The sequence below is a fragment of the Salvelinus sp. IW2-2015 genome, unplaced genomic scaffold, assembly GCF_002910315.2.
Source record: "Salvelinus sp. IW2-2015 unplaced genomic scaffold, ASM291031v2 Un_scaffold1850, whole genome shotgun sequence".
In the NCBI taxonomy this organism is placed as follows: domain Eukaryota; kingdom Metazoa; phylum Chordata; class Actinopteri; order Salmoniformes; family Salmonidae; genus Salvelinus; species Salvelinus sp. IW2-2015.
Genome location: NW_019943215.1, coordinates 65,651 through 81,921, shown reverse-complemented (window position 1 = coordinate 81,921; position 16,271 = coordinate 65,651). Strand labels below are relative to the sequence as shown.

Sequence of the window (16,271 nt, the reverse complement as noted above, 5' to 3'; positions counted from 1 at the left end):
GGTATCTCTATATATAGATAGGGAGGGTATCATGGTATAATAGGAGAGGTGCTCTCTAGGTATCTCTATGTATAGATAGGAGAGGTGCTCTCTAGGTATCTCTATGGTATAGATAGGAGAGTGCTCTCTAGGTATCTCTATGGTATAGATAGGAGAGGGTGCTTCTCTAGGTATCTCTATGATATAGATAGGCGAGGGTATCATGGTATAGATAGGAGAGGTGCTCTCTAGGTATCTCTATGGCATAGATAGGAGAGGTGCTCTCTAGATATCTCTATGGTATAGATAGGCGAGGGTATCATGGTATAGATAGGAGAGGTGCTCTCTAGGTATCTGTATGGTATAGATAGGAAAGTGCTCCTCCAGGTATTTCTATGATATAGATAGGCGAGGGAATCTCTATGGTATAGATAGGAGAGGTGCTCTCTAGGTATCTGTATGATATAGATAGGCGAGGAATCTCTATGGTATAGATATACCAGAGAGAGCACCTCACTTTCTAGTATAGACGAGGAGGCTCTCTAGGTATCTCTATGGGAGAGACTCACTGCGTCTGATTTTGGAGTACAGGGGGCGGGGTTGATACTCTTGTCACCATGGCGAGCGGCGGCCCCAGCATTCCATCCAAAGAGGAAGAGGAATGGACGGAGATGCGGTGTGGCTCTGCCTTCCCCAGGCCCTCTGCAGTCTGATTGGTCCACAGTTCCTCGTAGGGGATCTCTTCACTGGTCTGCAGCTCAGCCTCTGTCCAGTTGAGAGAGGTACTCTGTCCCCTCCCCTAGAGAGTCTCTGCAGCGCAGCGATTGGCTGACGTTGTCTGTAATTCCGCCCCAGCGAACACACACACAGACAGCAGCTGAGAGTCCTGCGCTGACACACACACACCTCCCCTCCGCGGGCTCACACACACACCATCCTCGCTCACACACACTCTTCCTCGCTGAGTTCTGGACGCGTCTCACGGACGCTCGGCTGTACCATCAGGGTCGAAGCTGGCATGTTGCCGTAGCAACAGGCTGTCTGTAGTTGCCGAGGGCGTTGCCACAGAGAAGCGCGGCATGCAGCGTAGCAACAGGAAGTGGGAGGGAACCAGTTGTATTGGCCGTAGGACGAGACACAACACCACCGTCTTACTGACAATGTTCAACAGCTTGTAGCGATGCCCCTCTCTCACTGGAGTCAGACAGAGTTACACAGTTAGTCACCTACAGTACAGAACAGAGTTAGTCACCTACAGTACAGAATACAGAGTTACACAGTTAGTCACCTACAGTACAGAACAAAACCCCCCACACAGAGTTACACAGTTAGTCACCTACAGTACAAACACAGAGATTACACAGTTAGTCACCTACAGTAACATAATACAGTTAGTCACCTACAGTACAGAATACAGAGTTAACAGTTAGTCACCTACAGTACAGAATACAGTTAGTCACTACAGTACAGATACAGAAGTACACAGTTAGTCACCTACAGTACAAACACAGCTCTAGTTCACCTACAGACAGAATACAGAGACACAGTAGTCACTACAGTTACAGAACACAGTTAGTCACCTACAGTTACGATACACGTTAGTCACCTACAGTAACAGAATACAGTTAGTCACCGTACAGTACAGAATACAGTTAGTCACCTACAGCTACAGAATACAGTTAGTCACCTACAGTAAGAAACAGAGTTACAAGTTAGTCATCTACAGTACAGATACAGAGTTACACAGTTAGTCACCTACAGTACAGAATACAGTTAGTCACCTACAGTACAGATACAGTTAGTCACCTGATCGATAGCAGAAGTACAGTTGTCACCTCACAGTACAGAAACAGTTAGTCACCTACAGTACAGAACACAGTTAAGTCACCTACAGTACAGAATACAGTTAGTCACCTACAGTACAGAATACAGAGTTACACAGTTAGTCACCTACAGTACAGAACACGAGTCCTAAGTACAAATACAGTACACCCTACAGTACAGAATACAGTTAGTCACCTACAGTACAGAATACAGTTAGTCACCTACAGTACAGAATACAGATAGTCACCTACAGTACAGAACACAGAGTTACGACAGTTAGTCATCTACAGTACAGAATTACAACAGTTACACAGTTAGTCACCTACAGTACAGAAACACAGTTAGTCACCTACAGTACATAATACAGTTAGTTACAGCATACATACAGCTACAGTACAGATACAGAGTACACAGTTAGTCACCTACAGTTACAGAACACAGAGTTACACAGTTAGTCACCTACAGTACAGAATACAGAGTTACACAGTTAGTCACCTACAGTACAGAACACAGTTAGTCACCTACAGTACAGAATACAGTTATGTCACCTACAGTACAGATACAGTTAGTCACCTACAGTAAGAATACAGTTAGTCACCTACAAGTACAGAACACAGAGTACACAGTTAGTCCTACAGTACAGAATACAGAGTTACACAGTTAGTCACCTACAGTAACAGACACAGTTAGTCACCATACAGTTACAGAATCACAGAGTTACACAGTTAGTCACCTACAGTACAGAATACAGTTAGTCACCTACAGTACAGAACACAGAGTTACACAGTTAGTCACCTACAAGTACATAGATACAGTTTAGTCACCTACAGTACAGAACACAGAGTTACACACAGGTAGTCACCTACAGTACATAATACAGTTAGTCACCTACAGTACAGAACACTAGAGTTACACACAGTTAGTCACCTACAGTACAGAACACAGTTAGTCACCTACAGTACAGAATACAGAGTTCAGTTTCACCTACAGTACAGAACACAGTTAGTCACCTACAGTACAGAATACAGTTAGTCACCTACAGTACAGAATACAGTTAGTCACGCTACAGACAGAATACAGTTAGCACCTACAGTAGAGAATAACAGAGTTACAACAGTTAGTCACCTACAGTACAGAATACAGTTAGTCACCTACAGTACAGAACACAGAGTTACACAGTTAGTCACCTACAGTACAGTAATACAGTTAGTCACCTACAGTAAGAACACAGAAGTTACACAGTTAGTCACACTACAGTACATAATACAGTTAGTCACCTACAGTACAGAACACAGAGTTACAGCAGTTAGTCACCTACAGACATGAAGCACATTAGTCACTACAGTACAGAACAAGTTACACAGTTAGGTCCCCTACAGTACAGAACAAGTTAGTCACCTACAGTACGAGAATACAGTAGTTACTACAGGTTAGTCTACACAGTTACAGTATACAGTAACACAGTTAGTCACCTACAGTACAGAATACAGTTAGTCACCTACAGTACAGAATACAGAGTTACACCAGTTACAGGTCATCTACAGTAAACAGAACACAGTTAGTCACCTACAGTACCAGAATACGTAGAGTCACTCTACAGTACAGAATACAGGTTAGTCACCTACAGTACAGATACAGTTAGTTCACCTGACAGTACAGCAATAATACAGTTAGTCACCTACAGTACAGAAACAGAGTTACACAGTTAGTCACTACAAGTACAGAAACAGTGAGTTTACACAGTTAGGTCACCTACAGTACAGAAACAGTTAGTCACCTACAGTACAGAATACAGTTAGTCACCTACAGTACATAAATACAGTTAGTCACCTACAGTACAGGAACTAACAGAGTGTACACAGTAGTCACCGTACAGTACAGAAATACAGTTTAGTCACCTACAGTACATAATACAGTTAGTCACCTACAGTACAGAACACAGTTATACCTACAGTACGAATACAGTTAGTCATACCGTTACTCAGTTTAATACACGAAAAGTTACAGTTAGTCACCTACAGTACAGAGATCACAGAGTTACACATTAGTCACCTACAGTACAGAACACAGTTAGTCACCATACAGTACAGAATACAGAGTAACTACACAGTTAGTCACCTACAGTACAGAATACAGTTTCACCTACAGTACAGATACAGAGTACACAGTTATCACCTACAGTACAGATACAGTTAGTCACCTACATACATAAACAGTTAGTCACCTACAGTACAGTAATACAGAGTTTACACATAGGTAGTCACCCTACAGTACAGAACAGAGTTACACAGTTAGTCACCTACAGTACAGAACACAGTTAGTCACCTACAGTTAGACAGAACACAGAGTTACACAGTTAGTCACTACAGTACAGATACAGAGTTAGACAAACAGTTAGTCACCTACAGTACAGAATACAGAGTTACACAGTTAGTCACCTACAGTACAGAAGTATCACAGTTAGTCAGCCTACAGTATACAGTAATACAGGAGTTACACAGTTAGTCCACCTAAGTAGCCACAGTTTGTATCAGACTTATAATAGTTAGTCACCTACCAGTACCATAAATTTTTACCAAGGAGGTCAACCACAGTTTACAGAACCACCCAAAGGTTAGTCCCACCCCTACCCCAGTCGAACAGAATTACAAGGGGAGGTTTACACAGTTAAGTAACCTTTTACAAAAGGTACAGAAAACCACAAAGGAGGGTGAAACAAACAGTTAAGGGTTCACGCTTACCAGCTAACTTAAATTTCAAGTTTTAAACCAAGCGATTAGTTCCACCTTTTTTACAGAACAGAACACAGTTTAGTCACCTACAGTACATAATACAGTTAGTCACCTTACAGTACAGAACACAGAGTTACCACAGTTAGCACCTACAGGTACAGAAGCACAAGTTGCACAGTTAAGTCACCTAACAGTACAGAATACAGAGTTACACAGTTAGTCACCTACAAGTAAACATTTAAGTACCAAGGGAAAGGTTTACCCACCACCAGTTTTAGTTTTCCCCACCTTTTTTAACAAGTTTTACCATAAATACAGAGTTTTTTACAAACCAGTTTATTCAACCTACAAGTACAAAGGAAACACGTTAGGGTCCAACCTTACCCAGACATAAAATACCAAGGTTTAGTTCCCCCAAACCCTTGTACAAAGTGAACAGGAAAGTACAGGTTAGGGGTCACCTACCAAAGTTAAAACCAATAATTTTAACCCTTTTAAGTTCACCTTACAGTACAAGAACACAGTAGTCCAACCTACAGTACAGAATACCAGAATTTTGTTTGACCCCCCACAAAGGTTTAAGTTTCAAAAACCTAACAGTTACATAAATACCCAGTTAAAGTTTCAAACCTACAGTACAGGATTACAGTTAGGTCAAAACCTTTTACAGTAAACAAAACAGTTATCACCTACAGTACAAAACACAGTTATCACCTACAGTACAAATACAGAGTTACACAGTTATTACCTACAGTACACAAACCACAGTTAGTCACCTACAAGTTACAGAAAACATTTATCTCGGCCACGCTCTCCATAAACAATTTCAACAAGCCACAGGACCAGACAGGATACCAGACTCATACCAGAGCATGCACTGGCCAGCCTGACATTTCAACCTGTCCCTGACCCAGTTCTTGTAAATACCAACATGCTTTCAAGCAGACCACCATAGTCCCTGGCCCAAAACGCCAAGGTAACCTGCCAAAATGACTACAGACATGTAGCACCTCCACGCTCTGTAGCCTGAAGTGCTTTGAAAGGCTGGTCATGGCTCACATTCAAACCAAAAACATTTATTTTTCCCGGACCACCCCGCTGGACCCCCCACTTTACCAAATTTTTGGCATTTAAACCGCCCCCAAACAAGGGATCCACAGGATTGATGCATTCTCTATAAAGCCACCTTCCACACTTTGCCCCCTTTTCCCCAAACCTGGGAACAAAGGGAACCAACCCTTTATTGTGGAAGAAATTGGCTTGGCCTGGTTATTGTCATTTGGATTTACCAAAGCTTTCAGCGTCACACCATAGTTTGCCCTCAAAAGCTCTCACTAAGCTAAGACCCTGGGGGACTAAACAACCTCCCTCTGCAAACTGGATCCGGGACTCCTTTTGATTGGGCCGCCACCCCAGGGGTTGGTGTGAGGGTTAGGGAAACAACACAAAATTTTCCGCCCCACCCCGGGGGGGCTTAAAATTCCCTCAAACACTGGGGGGGACCCCCTCAAGGGGTGGGGCGTTGCTTTCAGGTTTCCCCCCTCCTGATTACTCCCATTTTTTCAACCCCATGGACTTTTGCCCACGGCCAGGGCCCCAAAAAAACGACTCCCAACACCACATTAGTTTGCCAGACAACACAAGTGGTAGACTTGATCACCGACAACGATGAACCAGCCTAGAGGGGAGGAGGGTCAGAGGAACCTGGGCCGTGGTGCCAGGACAAACAACGTTCCCCTCAAACGTTAAACCAAGATAAAGAGATGATTGTGGACTTACAAAAAACGGAACCGAATCACGCCAAAACATTCAATCAACGGGATTGGGAAACGGGTGAAGTTTCCTTGGCGTCCACAAACATCACTAAGGATCTATCATGTCCAACTAAGTCTTTGGGCAGGTATACTGTTTATAACCAGGGTATCGGAAAAATAGCCACACAGGATGTGTTTTTTGCATACGTTCAAACCGTTTAAAACTTTCTTGGACGTTTTTTTTAAAACATGTTAAAAATTTGAGGCTACTTTTAAGTAATACCGCAGTCAAATTGTGAATAAAGTAGGGAGTTGAAGAAAGACAATTTTGAGAATCTTGCTGCTGCATCACCGCTTTGTATGGTAACTGCTAGTCTCCGACTGCAAGGGGCAACTACAAGGGTAGTGCGTACGGCCCAGTACCATCACTGGGACCAAGCTCCCCTTCCATCCAGGACCTCTATAACACCGTGTAGGACGAAGGCCCTAAATTGTAAAGAACTGCCCAGCCAACCTAGTTTCATAGACTGTTCTCTCTGCTACCGCATTGCAAGCGGTACCGGAGCACCAATCTGGAACCAACAGGAAGCCTGAACAGCCCTGTACCCCATCTCTCTCCTTATTAGAGAACACCTCTCCTATCTATACCATAGAGATAGGCCCATTCTTCTCCTCTCCTGCTACTCTTCCCCGGGTCCTTAGTGTACAAGAGAAAGTAGTGCACTATGTTTTCTGTCAACATACCTGGTGAAATAATGGTTAAAAACAACTCTGAGGGCAGGTCCTATAATATCGGTAATTTTTTTCCCAAATAATGTTTTCTCAGTTTTATTTTCCTGGTTTACATTTTTTTTGTTTTTCACTCTCAAAATTCTAAKTGTTTATAGAGAAACAACGATGGTGTGAGTCTTTTTCAATGCTTAAATCACATTAAATTCCTTATTTTTTATGTTTGGAAGAAACATAAAAAATGTTTTTGTGTAATTCCCCTTTAATTGTGCATCTAGCAAGTGAGGAATGTGCTGTCTAACGTGCCGGTCTAGTGATGGTTCTGTAATGCTGCTGCTCATTTCATGGCAACGTTTGCAAATAATAGATACAAATGATGTACTTCTGCCAGGTGAGCCTACTTTGCAGTTAAAATTTCAAGATGCACTATGCAAAACAAATCTTAAGAACGGGACGCATAGAAATTGCTCACATAGAACAGATCTACCACTTCTTAGACTTGCTTTAAATGATAATGACAGATCTATAACATACATTTCTATGTGAGTTTGGTTGTGTTGCCCAAAAAGAGACATATTGCAGCTTTAATTGGGAAGGTTTTGGGGAAAGTATTTTTGTCAACCCACAAGACGGTTATCACATCAACTTGCTTCACATGGAGTGACAGACAAACACACCACACAGAAAGACAGGGGCAATAATACTGGAAATTAATTGGTAGATATTGTGTTCGTTTTTGGCTTTTTAAACCAATAGTGGCTAACCAGCGGTGGGATGATGTCAATATTGCCTTGATTAGATAGTAGCTGGGAGCTTGTGGTGTCTGATACTTGTGAGATTTGTTTATGACAGTTTGCGGTGGAACACGTGAAAATTGCATGTACTTACAGAATTGTTTGGGGAGCTACTTATAGGTGGGCTGCGAGCTATTGGTAGCTGGTGATCAACCTTTTGGAGACCCCTGCCATAGAGATACCTAGAGAGTCCCTCTCCTATCTATACCATACAGATACCCTTGCCTATCTATGCCATAGCGATACCTAGAGAGCACCTCTCCTATCTATGCCATAGAGATACCTAGAGAGCCCCTCTCCTATCTATACCATACAGATACCCTTGCCTATCTATGCCATACAGATACCCTTGCCTATCTATGCCATAGAGATACCTAGAGAGCACCTCTCCTATATATGCCATAGAGATACCTAGAGAGCACCTCTCCTATCTATGCCATAGAGATACCTAGAGAGCACCTCTCCTATCTATACCATAGAGATACCTAGAGAGCACCTCTCCTATCTATGACAGCATGGGCAGCACCAATGAGGGATGTCTCCATTTGTAAGTAGTCCACTGGGTGGGACATCTTTTAGGTTAAGGAAGAACAGAATTCCATCCAGGTCATTAGGAGAATGAAGGAGATTCAGGTCATTAGGAGGGATGAAGGAGATTATCAATTGTTTTGCTCGACTCCTCGTGTCCTCTCCTTCTTTTGATTAAGGTCAAAGGTAATCGAGGAGCGGAAACCATTGTGCTTGTATGAAATGACTCTCCTACATTAGCACGTCATCAATCAAATGATGTTTACAATTTGTTTAATCAACAGTTTTACCCCATTTACCTGTTATCGAATTGGTAGTTACGACCTTGCCTCAGTGCGGCACCTCCCCAGCGGCTAGCGGTGAAGATCAGGACGTGTCCTCCGAAGCATTCAGGAAGTCAACCAAACCAACGTATCAGAGGAAACACCGTTCCACTGATGACCCCAGGCAGCTTGCAGGCACCCGGTCTGCCAAACCCTCCCCGGGCGATGCTCCCGGTCACGGCCGGCTGTGACACCGCCTGGGAGGCCCAAATTATGTTTACAGGGTTGGAATCACATTTATATGTGTTGTGTAAAAATAAAAAATAAATGGTTGTGCCAGACATTTTATAGATAAAAAGATTACTTGCGTATTGTTTTTAAACTTTTCTCCTCTGAGAAAACAACAGGGCGGTGTGGCAGGACGAACATGATTATCCTCGGCCGGAGCCTCGATAGGAGGCTGTCGAGCAGAGGAGCAAACTATTAAAGCTGCAATATGTAACTTTTTGGGCGATCTCACCAAATTCACATCGAAAGCAAGTCTAAGAAAAGGCATATCTGTTCTATGTGTGCTATTTCTATGCTTCCCGTGCTTAAGTTTAGTTTATACCTGTTCAGACATCACCCTCCAGGGGGCAGTAAATCACCAACCTTGTCTTTATACCTGTTCAGACAACTTTCAACAACACCTTCCAGGGCGTAAAAAACTTTCAGACAACCCTCAGGTGGCAGTAAATCACCAACCTTGTCTTATACCGAGACACCCTCAGTTGGCAGTTAAATAACTTGTCTTTATACCTGTTCAGAAACACAGTTTGTTTTACCGACAGATAGTAAAGAAAAAATTAATGGCCTGGTATGCTAAATCAGGCTTTGTGTCAGAGAAGCCCTCTATCCATCTTCATGCTAAAGCAGGCTTGTGTCAGAAATGCCCTCTATCATCTTCATGCTAACGTTGGCTTGTGTCAAAAAAAGCCCTCATCCATCTCCCCCACTCTCTCTCTCTCTCCATCTGGTTGTTAAACTCAGGATGACACTGAATTATTGATACACACTTACTGGAATGGTCCACACACAACACACTACACTCAAAAATCAAACTTTATTTTTCACATGCGCAGAAATCAACATATAAAAACCATCCGTGAAATGCTTACTTTCAAGCCCGAACCACAAAGGCAGTTTGTATGCTGAGTGTGTTTCAGGAGTGAAAGGTCGAGAGTGACATTTACCAGCATGCCAACACACACACATACCCATAACACACACTCCTGTAATTGCACATTCCTCTGGAATTCTTCAGACTCATAGAAACCACTCTGTGTGTGTGTGTGTGTTTGTATAGTAAAAGAGTGCAGGCTCTGATCGCTCCTCCAGTTCCTCCTCGATGCTGTAAAGGAATCCTCCCTATAAAGTCCAACCAAAACCACCAAAAACTAAAGAAATATTCAAACCTTCGTGTCCAGAAATACCCTAATAATGTGGTCTGTGTTTAATTCCTCCTGTCCAAGCCTCCCCCATCCACCGTACCCGCCTCGCTTCCTCAGACACATCCTCTCCTATTATCTCTGGACCACCCAAAGGTACACACACACACACAAACAACACAACCACACACACACACACACACCACACACACACACACACACACACACACACATCTCCTCACCTATCCTCTCTCCACATTCTTTCTCTCTTCCACTTCCTCTGTCTCTCCTCCAGACTCGTCTATCTACTGTTATCCATGTTCCTGGACTGACCCCTCCCACATCAGCCCTGAGCCAATCCCTGCTCTCCCTGCTGACAGCTTGGCCAATCCCCAGCCAGCGCAGGCCACCTGGGTGGAGCCGTGGAGCTATAATTCCTCCTCCTTCTCCCGGCTGAGGCTTCCGCCCCCTCAGAGTCGATTTGCTCCCTTTGGAGCACTAAACCCCTTTAACCGCCCTAGTCCCTCCCCATGCCCCTCCCCAGAGCCTGTACCAGCCAATCAGACAGCAGAGCTCTCCAGAGGCGCCGAGGGAGGCGGGACATGCGAGGGGTCGACTCCGCCTAGTGACCCTGCCTGGCGCCCGCCCACTGACCTGTCTGCCCTCTCATTGGAGGAGGTGTCTGCCAGTCTGAGGTTCATTGGCCTATCAGAGGCAGCGGTGGGCGTGTTCCAGAGAGAGCGCGTTGACGGGAGCCTCCTGGTTCAGCTCGACGAGGAGACCCTGTCACATGACTTCCATCTCAGCCGATTGCACGTCACCAAGATCACACAGTTCATACAGGGCTGGAGGCCCAAGATTTAATACCTATTGTGACACTGTCACAAGGTGTTTATCACAACATTGGAGGCTGCTGATTGGAGGACGGCTCATAATAATGGCTGGAACGGAAACCATGTGTTTGATGTACTTGATAGCATTCCACTGCAGCCATTACCACGAGCCCATCCTCCCTGATTAAGGTGCCACCAACCTCCTGTGCGATCTACGTAAAGGACGAAGGCAAGGTTTGCTATTTTAAGGAAGTACTGTAAAGCCGCTCGAGGCGAAGGTTGGCCCTAAACACTACAGATAAACACTACAGATTAACACTACAGATAAGGAAATTGTCAGACAGAGCAATAAATAGTCTCGGATTGCCGTCTACTCCACCAGGCGGCCTCGCCGTCTACTCCACCAGGCGGCCTTGCCGTAATTTTTGAGGGGACCAGGAGTGCCAACTTAGCCCAGATGAGAGCTGAGCGTCCCCTGTTTGCAAAAGTAGCACACCCATAAACACACCCTGTACATTCTGTCTGTTCACTGTAGAGTCACCCTCAGTGGGCAGCTTCCTCAGTGAGCAGCTTCCTCAGTGGGCAGCTTCCTCAGTGGGCAGCTTCCTCAGTGGGCAGCTTCCTCAGTGGGCAGCTTCCTCAGTGGGCAGCCTGTGACATGACTTCCACTTTAGGACGTTAACAAGGCGACACTCCATCTTAACTCCTCCTCCACATTGACTGGATTGGTTGAACAGTACAGAAGAGAACCCCCCCCCGACAGTAAAATGTTTTTCCGCCTGCAACGTTAGGTTAACCATCCTACATGTCCCTTCTTATTGGTTGAATCAGATGCTGTGTACCTTCCGATTGGATGAACCAGCTGCTGTGTGCCTTCTTATTGGTTGAATCAGATGCTGTGTACCTTCCGATTGGATGAACCGGCTGCTGTGTGCCTTCTTATTGGTTGGAGGAGAGATAGGGACTCTATACTGCCACTTGGAGGGTGATTAGAGAAGTGTGCTAGTCAGAGCATTTAAATCTCTATATTCAAGGTTACCAAGTATCCCTCTGCTGGCCAGTCAACCTATTATAGAATGCCTTTGGGTTGTCGAGAACTAGTTTAAGGCCGAGATTCAATCAGATCGTTGGAGTCATCAAATCGGTGAGAAGCTGCTCTTGCGATCATTAACCCTTCCTTAATGTTATTGAGTGAATTAAGAAGGAATGGCAATGTAATTTGTAGCGACATAAGAAGCAAAATGTGGTTTTCGATCAAAATAATAATTACTGTATTCTAACACGACGTAATAAAGGAACTTATGTCGCAAGATAATAGATAAGTCAGACAGGAGAGTTTGAGTGATGAAGTTGGACAGAGGATATCAAAATCTCTCCGCAAGAAACACTTGGATGAACTGGAAAAACACGTGAGCCTTATTCTCTGCCAGATGTTATACAAACTGTTATACATGGATAATATCTATAATAATAGCTATAATATCTGCGTGATTGACTTGTCATTTCAATAGGCCTAGGCTACTAAATACAATCTGGGTTTATGATTGTAATTCAACTTTGCCATGGTTTGCTTAGCTAGATGCAGGTAGCCTATAACTCCTGATAGGCCTATTAGATAGCCTACAGTAGGCTAGGTAAAATGAACAATTTACTACAGTAGGTTGCTTAGTTCAAATTGACACGCATTTATTGAACCTGAATAGCGAGGAGATTTCGGTAAAAAGTGTTTGTTGCCCAATAGCCTGGATTTGACAGCTCTAACGCAGTTCTAYCTTCGACACCTCAAAATAACCGCTATGCGGATCTTAGGGCTGGATTCAATCAGGTCTTTGATAGGCAGATTAGGAATTTGTTCCAGGAAATAATCTGCCACCTGGTGAGGTTAGCATAGGGCTAACGTGTGCCAGGTTATCTATTGGGACCAGCTACAATTTAGCATTCTGTCACATGACACTACATCAACCATTTTAATTGGCTGATACTTAAACTTAAACTTGAACTTAAACTTTTTCTAATGTTTGCCAGTATGGGCCCGTGGTGTTTGTTATGCAGGACGCAACGTTTTGGAACCTTCAGATAGAAATAGCCTTTGTAGACCAAATATGCCTTTGACATGTAGAATAAGGAATAACATCAGCTCTGTTCATGGCATTTCTATCTGCAACTGAACGTGGCCCTGCAGTAACTATAAACTGTAGAGTTAACTAACCTCTGGTTGTGGCCCTGCAGTAACTATAAACTGCAGAGTTAACTAACCTCTGGTTGTGGCCCTGCAGTAACTATAAACTGCAGAGTTAACTAACCTCTGGCTGCTACAGGGGGTTGCTATGGTAAGGGCTGGTGTTGGCCTCTTTACTGTTGATGATGGTGTTTAACCAGGGATTGTGGTGATGATGATGGTGTTTAACCAGGGATTGTGGTGATGATGATGATGATGGTGTTTAACCAGGGATTGTGGTGATGATGATGATGGTGTTCAACCAGGGATTGTAGTGATGATGATGATGGTGTTTAACCAGGGATTGTGGTGATGATGATGATGGTGTTTAACCAGGGATTGTGGTGATGATGATGATGATGGTGCTTAACCAGGGATTGTAGTGATGATGATGTTAAAGGTGCTCTGAGAAAATTATAATTTAAGATGGCAACATTAAATAGCTGAGTACATGTTGCATAGAACACCTTGAAACATAATGTCTAATGAGGTCTGAACACCTTGAAACATGTCTAATGAGGTCTGAACACCTTGAAACATAATGTCTAATGAGGTCTGAACACCTTGAAACATAATGTCTAATGAGGTCTGAACACCTTGAAAAGAGGTTGGGGGTTTATTAATGTGTAGACCAGACGAACTCCAGGGAGGGTGGGGGTTTATTAAATTGCTGTAGACCAGAGAATCCAACGGGAGGTGGGGTTATTAATGCTGTAGACCAGAGAACTCCAGGGAGGGGGGTTTATTAATGCTGTAGACCAAGAGAACTCCAGAGAACTCCAGGAGGTGGGGGTTTTATTAATGCTGTAGACCAGAGAACTCCAGGGAGGTGGGGTTTATTAATGCTGTAGACCAGAGAACTCCAGGGAGGTGGGGGTTTATTAATGCTGTAGACCAGAGAACTCCCAGGGAGGGTGGGGTTTATTAATGCTGTAGACCAGAGAACTCCAGGGAGTGGGGGTTTATTAATGCTGTAGACCAGAGAACTCCAGGAGGTGGGGGTTTATATAATGCTGTAGACCAGAGAACTCCAGGGAGGTGGGGGTTTATTAATGCTGTAGACCAGAGAACTCCAGGGAGGTGGGGGTTTATTAATGCTGTAGACCAGAGAACTCAGGGAGGTGGGGTTTTATTAAATGCTGTAGACCAGAGAACTCCAGGGAGGTGGGGGTTTATTAATGCTGTAGACCAGAGAACTCCAGGGAGGTGGGGGTTTATTAATGCTGTAGACCAGAGAACTCCAGGGAGGTGGGGTTTAATTAATGCTGTAGACCAGAGAACTCCAGGGAGGTGGGGTTTATTAATGCTGTAGACAGAGAACTCCGGGAGGAGGGGGGTTTATTAATGCTGTAGACAGAGAACCAGGGAGTGGGGGTTTTATTAATGCTGTAGACCAGAGAATCAGGGAGGTGGGGGTTTATTAATGCTGTAGACCGAGAACTCCAGGAGGTGGGGGTTTATTAATGCTGTAGACCAGAGAACTCCAGGGAGGTGGGGGTTTATTAATGCTGTAGACAGAGAATCCAGGGAGGTGGGGGTTATTAATGCTGTAGACCAGAGAACTCCAGAAGTGGGGGTTTATAATGCTGTAGACCAGAGAACTCCAGGGAGGTGGGGGTTTATTAATGCTGTAGACAGAGAACTCCAGGGAGGAGGGTTTATATGCTGTAGACAGAGAACTCCAGGGAGGTGGGGGTTTATTAATGCGTAGACCAGAGAACTCCAGGGAGGTGGGGGTTTATTAATGCTGTAGACCAGAGAACTCCAGGGAGGTGGGGGTTTATTAATGCTGTAGACCAGAAGAACTCCAGGGAGGTGGGGGTTTATTAATGCTGTAGACCAGAGAACTCCAGGGAGGTGGGGGTTTATAATGCTAGACCAGAAACTCCGGGAGGGGGGGTTTATTAATGCTGTAGACCAGAGAACTCCAGGAGGTGGGGGTTATTAATGCTGTAGACCAGAGAACTCAGGGAGGTGGGGGTTTATTAATGCTGTAGACCAGAGAACTCCAGGAAGGTGGGGGTTTATTAATGCTGTAGACCAGAGAACTCCAGGGAGGGGGGGTTTATTAATGCTGTAGACCAGAGATCCAGGGAGGGGGGGTTATAATGCTGTAGACCAGAGAACTCCAGGAGGTGGGGGTTTATTAATGCTGTAGACCAGAGAACTCAGAGAGGTGGGGGTTTATTAATGCTGTAGACCAGAGAACTCCAGGGAGGTGGGGGTTTATTAATGCTGTAGACCAGAGAAACTCCAAGGGGGGGGGTTTATTAATGCGTGTAGACCAGAGAACTCCAAGGGAGGGGGGTTTATTAATGCTTGTAGACCAGAGAAACTCAGAGGAGGTGGGGGTTTATATGAGTAACAGAGAACTCCAGGGGGGGTTATAATGCTGTAGACCAGAGAACTCCAGGGAGGGGGGTTTATTGAAGCTGTAAGACCAGAGAACTCCAGGAGGTGGGGTTTTATTAATGCTTAGACCAGAGAACTCCAGGGAGTGGGGACGTTCTATAAATGCTGTAGACCAGAGAACTCCAGGAGGTGGGGGTTTATAATGCTGTAGACCAGAGAACTCCAGGGAGGTGGGGGTTATTAACTGCTGTAGACCAGAGAACTCCAGGGAGGTGGGGTTTATTTAATGCTGTAGACCAGAAACTCCAGGGAGGGGGGGTTTATTATGCTGTAAGAAGAGAACCCAGGGAGGTGGGGGTTTATTAACTGCTGTAGACCAGAAGAACTCCAGGGAGGGTGGGGTTTATTAATGCTGTGACCAGAGAACTCCCGGGAGGTGGGGGTTTATTAATGCTGTAGACCAGAGAACTCCAGGGAGGTGGGGGTTTATTTAATGCTGTAGACCAGGCGAACTCCAGGGAGGGGGTTTTTAATGCTGAGTAGACCAGAGAACCCAGGGAGGTGGGGTTATTAATGCTGTGACCAGAGAACTCCAGGGAGGTGGGGGTTATTAATGCTGTAGACCAGCAGAGAACTCCAGGAGGGGGGTTATTAATCGGCTGTACGACAGAGAACTCCAGGGAGGTGGGGGTTTATTTTAATGCTGTAGACCAGAGAACTCCAGGGAGTGGGGGTTTATTAATGCTGTAGACCAGAGAACTCCAGGGAGGTGGGGTTATATTAATGCGTAGACCCAGAGAACTTCCAGGGAGGTGGGGGTTATTAATGCTGTAGACCA

The 16,271-nt window shown here is 44.7% G+C and overlaps 1 protein-coding gene and 1 long non-coding RNA gene across 2 annotated transcripts in view; one reads left to right on the top strand and one right to left on the bottom strand.

Moving 5' to 3' along the window:
* The window catches only part of gareml (GRB2 associated, regulator of MAPK1-like), a 56,572-nt gene extending 42,931 nt beyond the window's left edge, over nucleotides 1–13,641 (top strand). Inside the window, 4 exon segments of the mRNA XM_070439687.1 lie at nucleotides 6,220–6,228; nucleotides 9,957–10,017; nucleotides 10,115–10,146; nucleotides 10,254–13,641. Coding sequence (XP_070295788.1) covers nucleotides 6,220–6,228; nucleotides 9,957–10,017; nucleotides 10,115–10,146; nucleotides 10,254–10,894 — 743 coding nt within the window. The 3' untranslated portion in view covers nucleotides 10,895–13,641.
* On the bottom strand, nucleotides 13,548–13,684 carry LOC139024763 (uncharacterized). Its single transcript, XR_011476126.1, has 2 exons — nucleotides 13,612–13,684; nucleotides 13,548–13,581 (listed from the first exon to the last, which is right to left on the bottom strand). It is a non-coding gene; the product is annotated as an uncharacterized lncRNA (long non-coding RNA).
* Nucleotides 13,685–16,271: the final 2,587 nt, after the last annotated feature.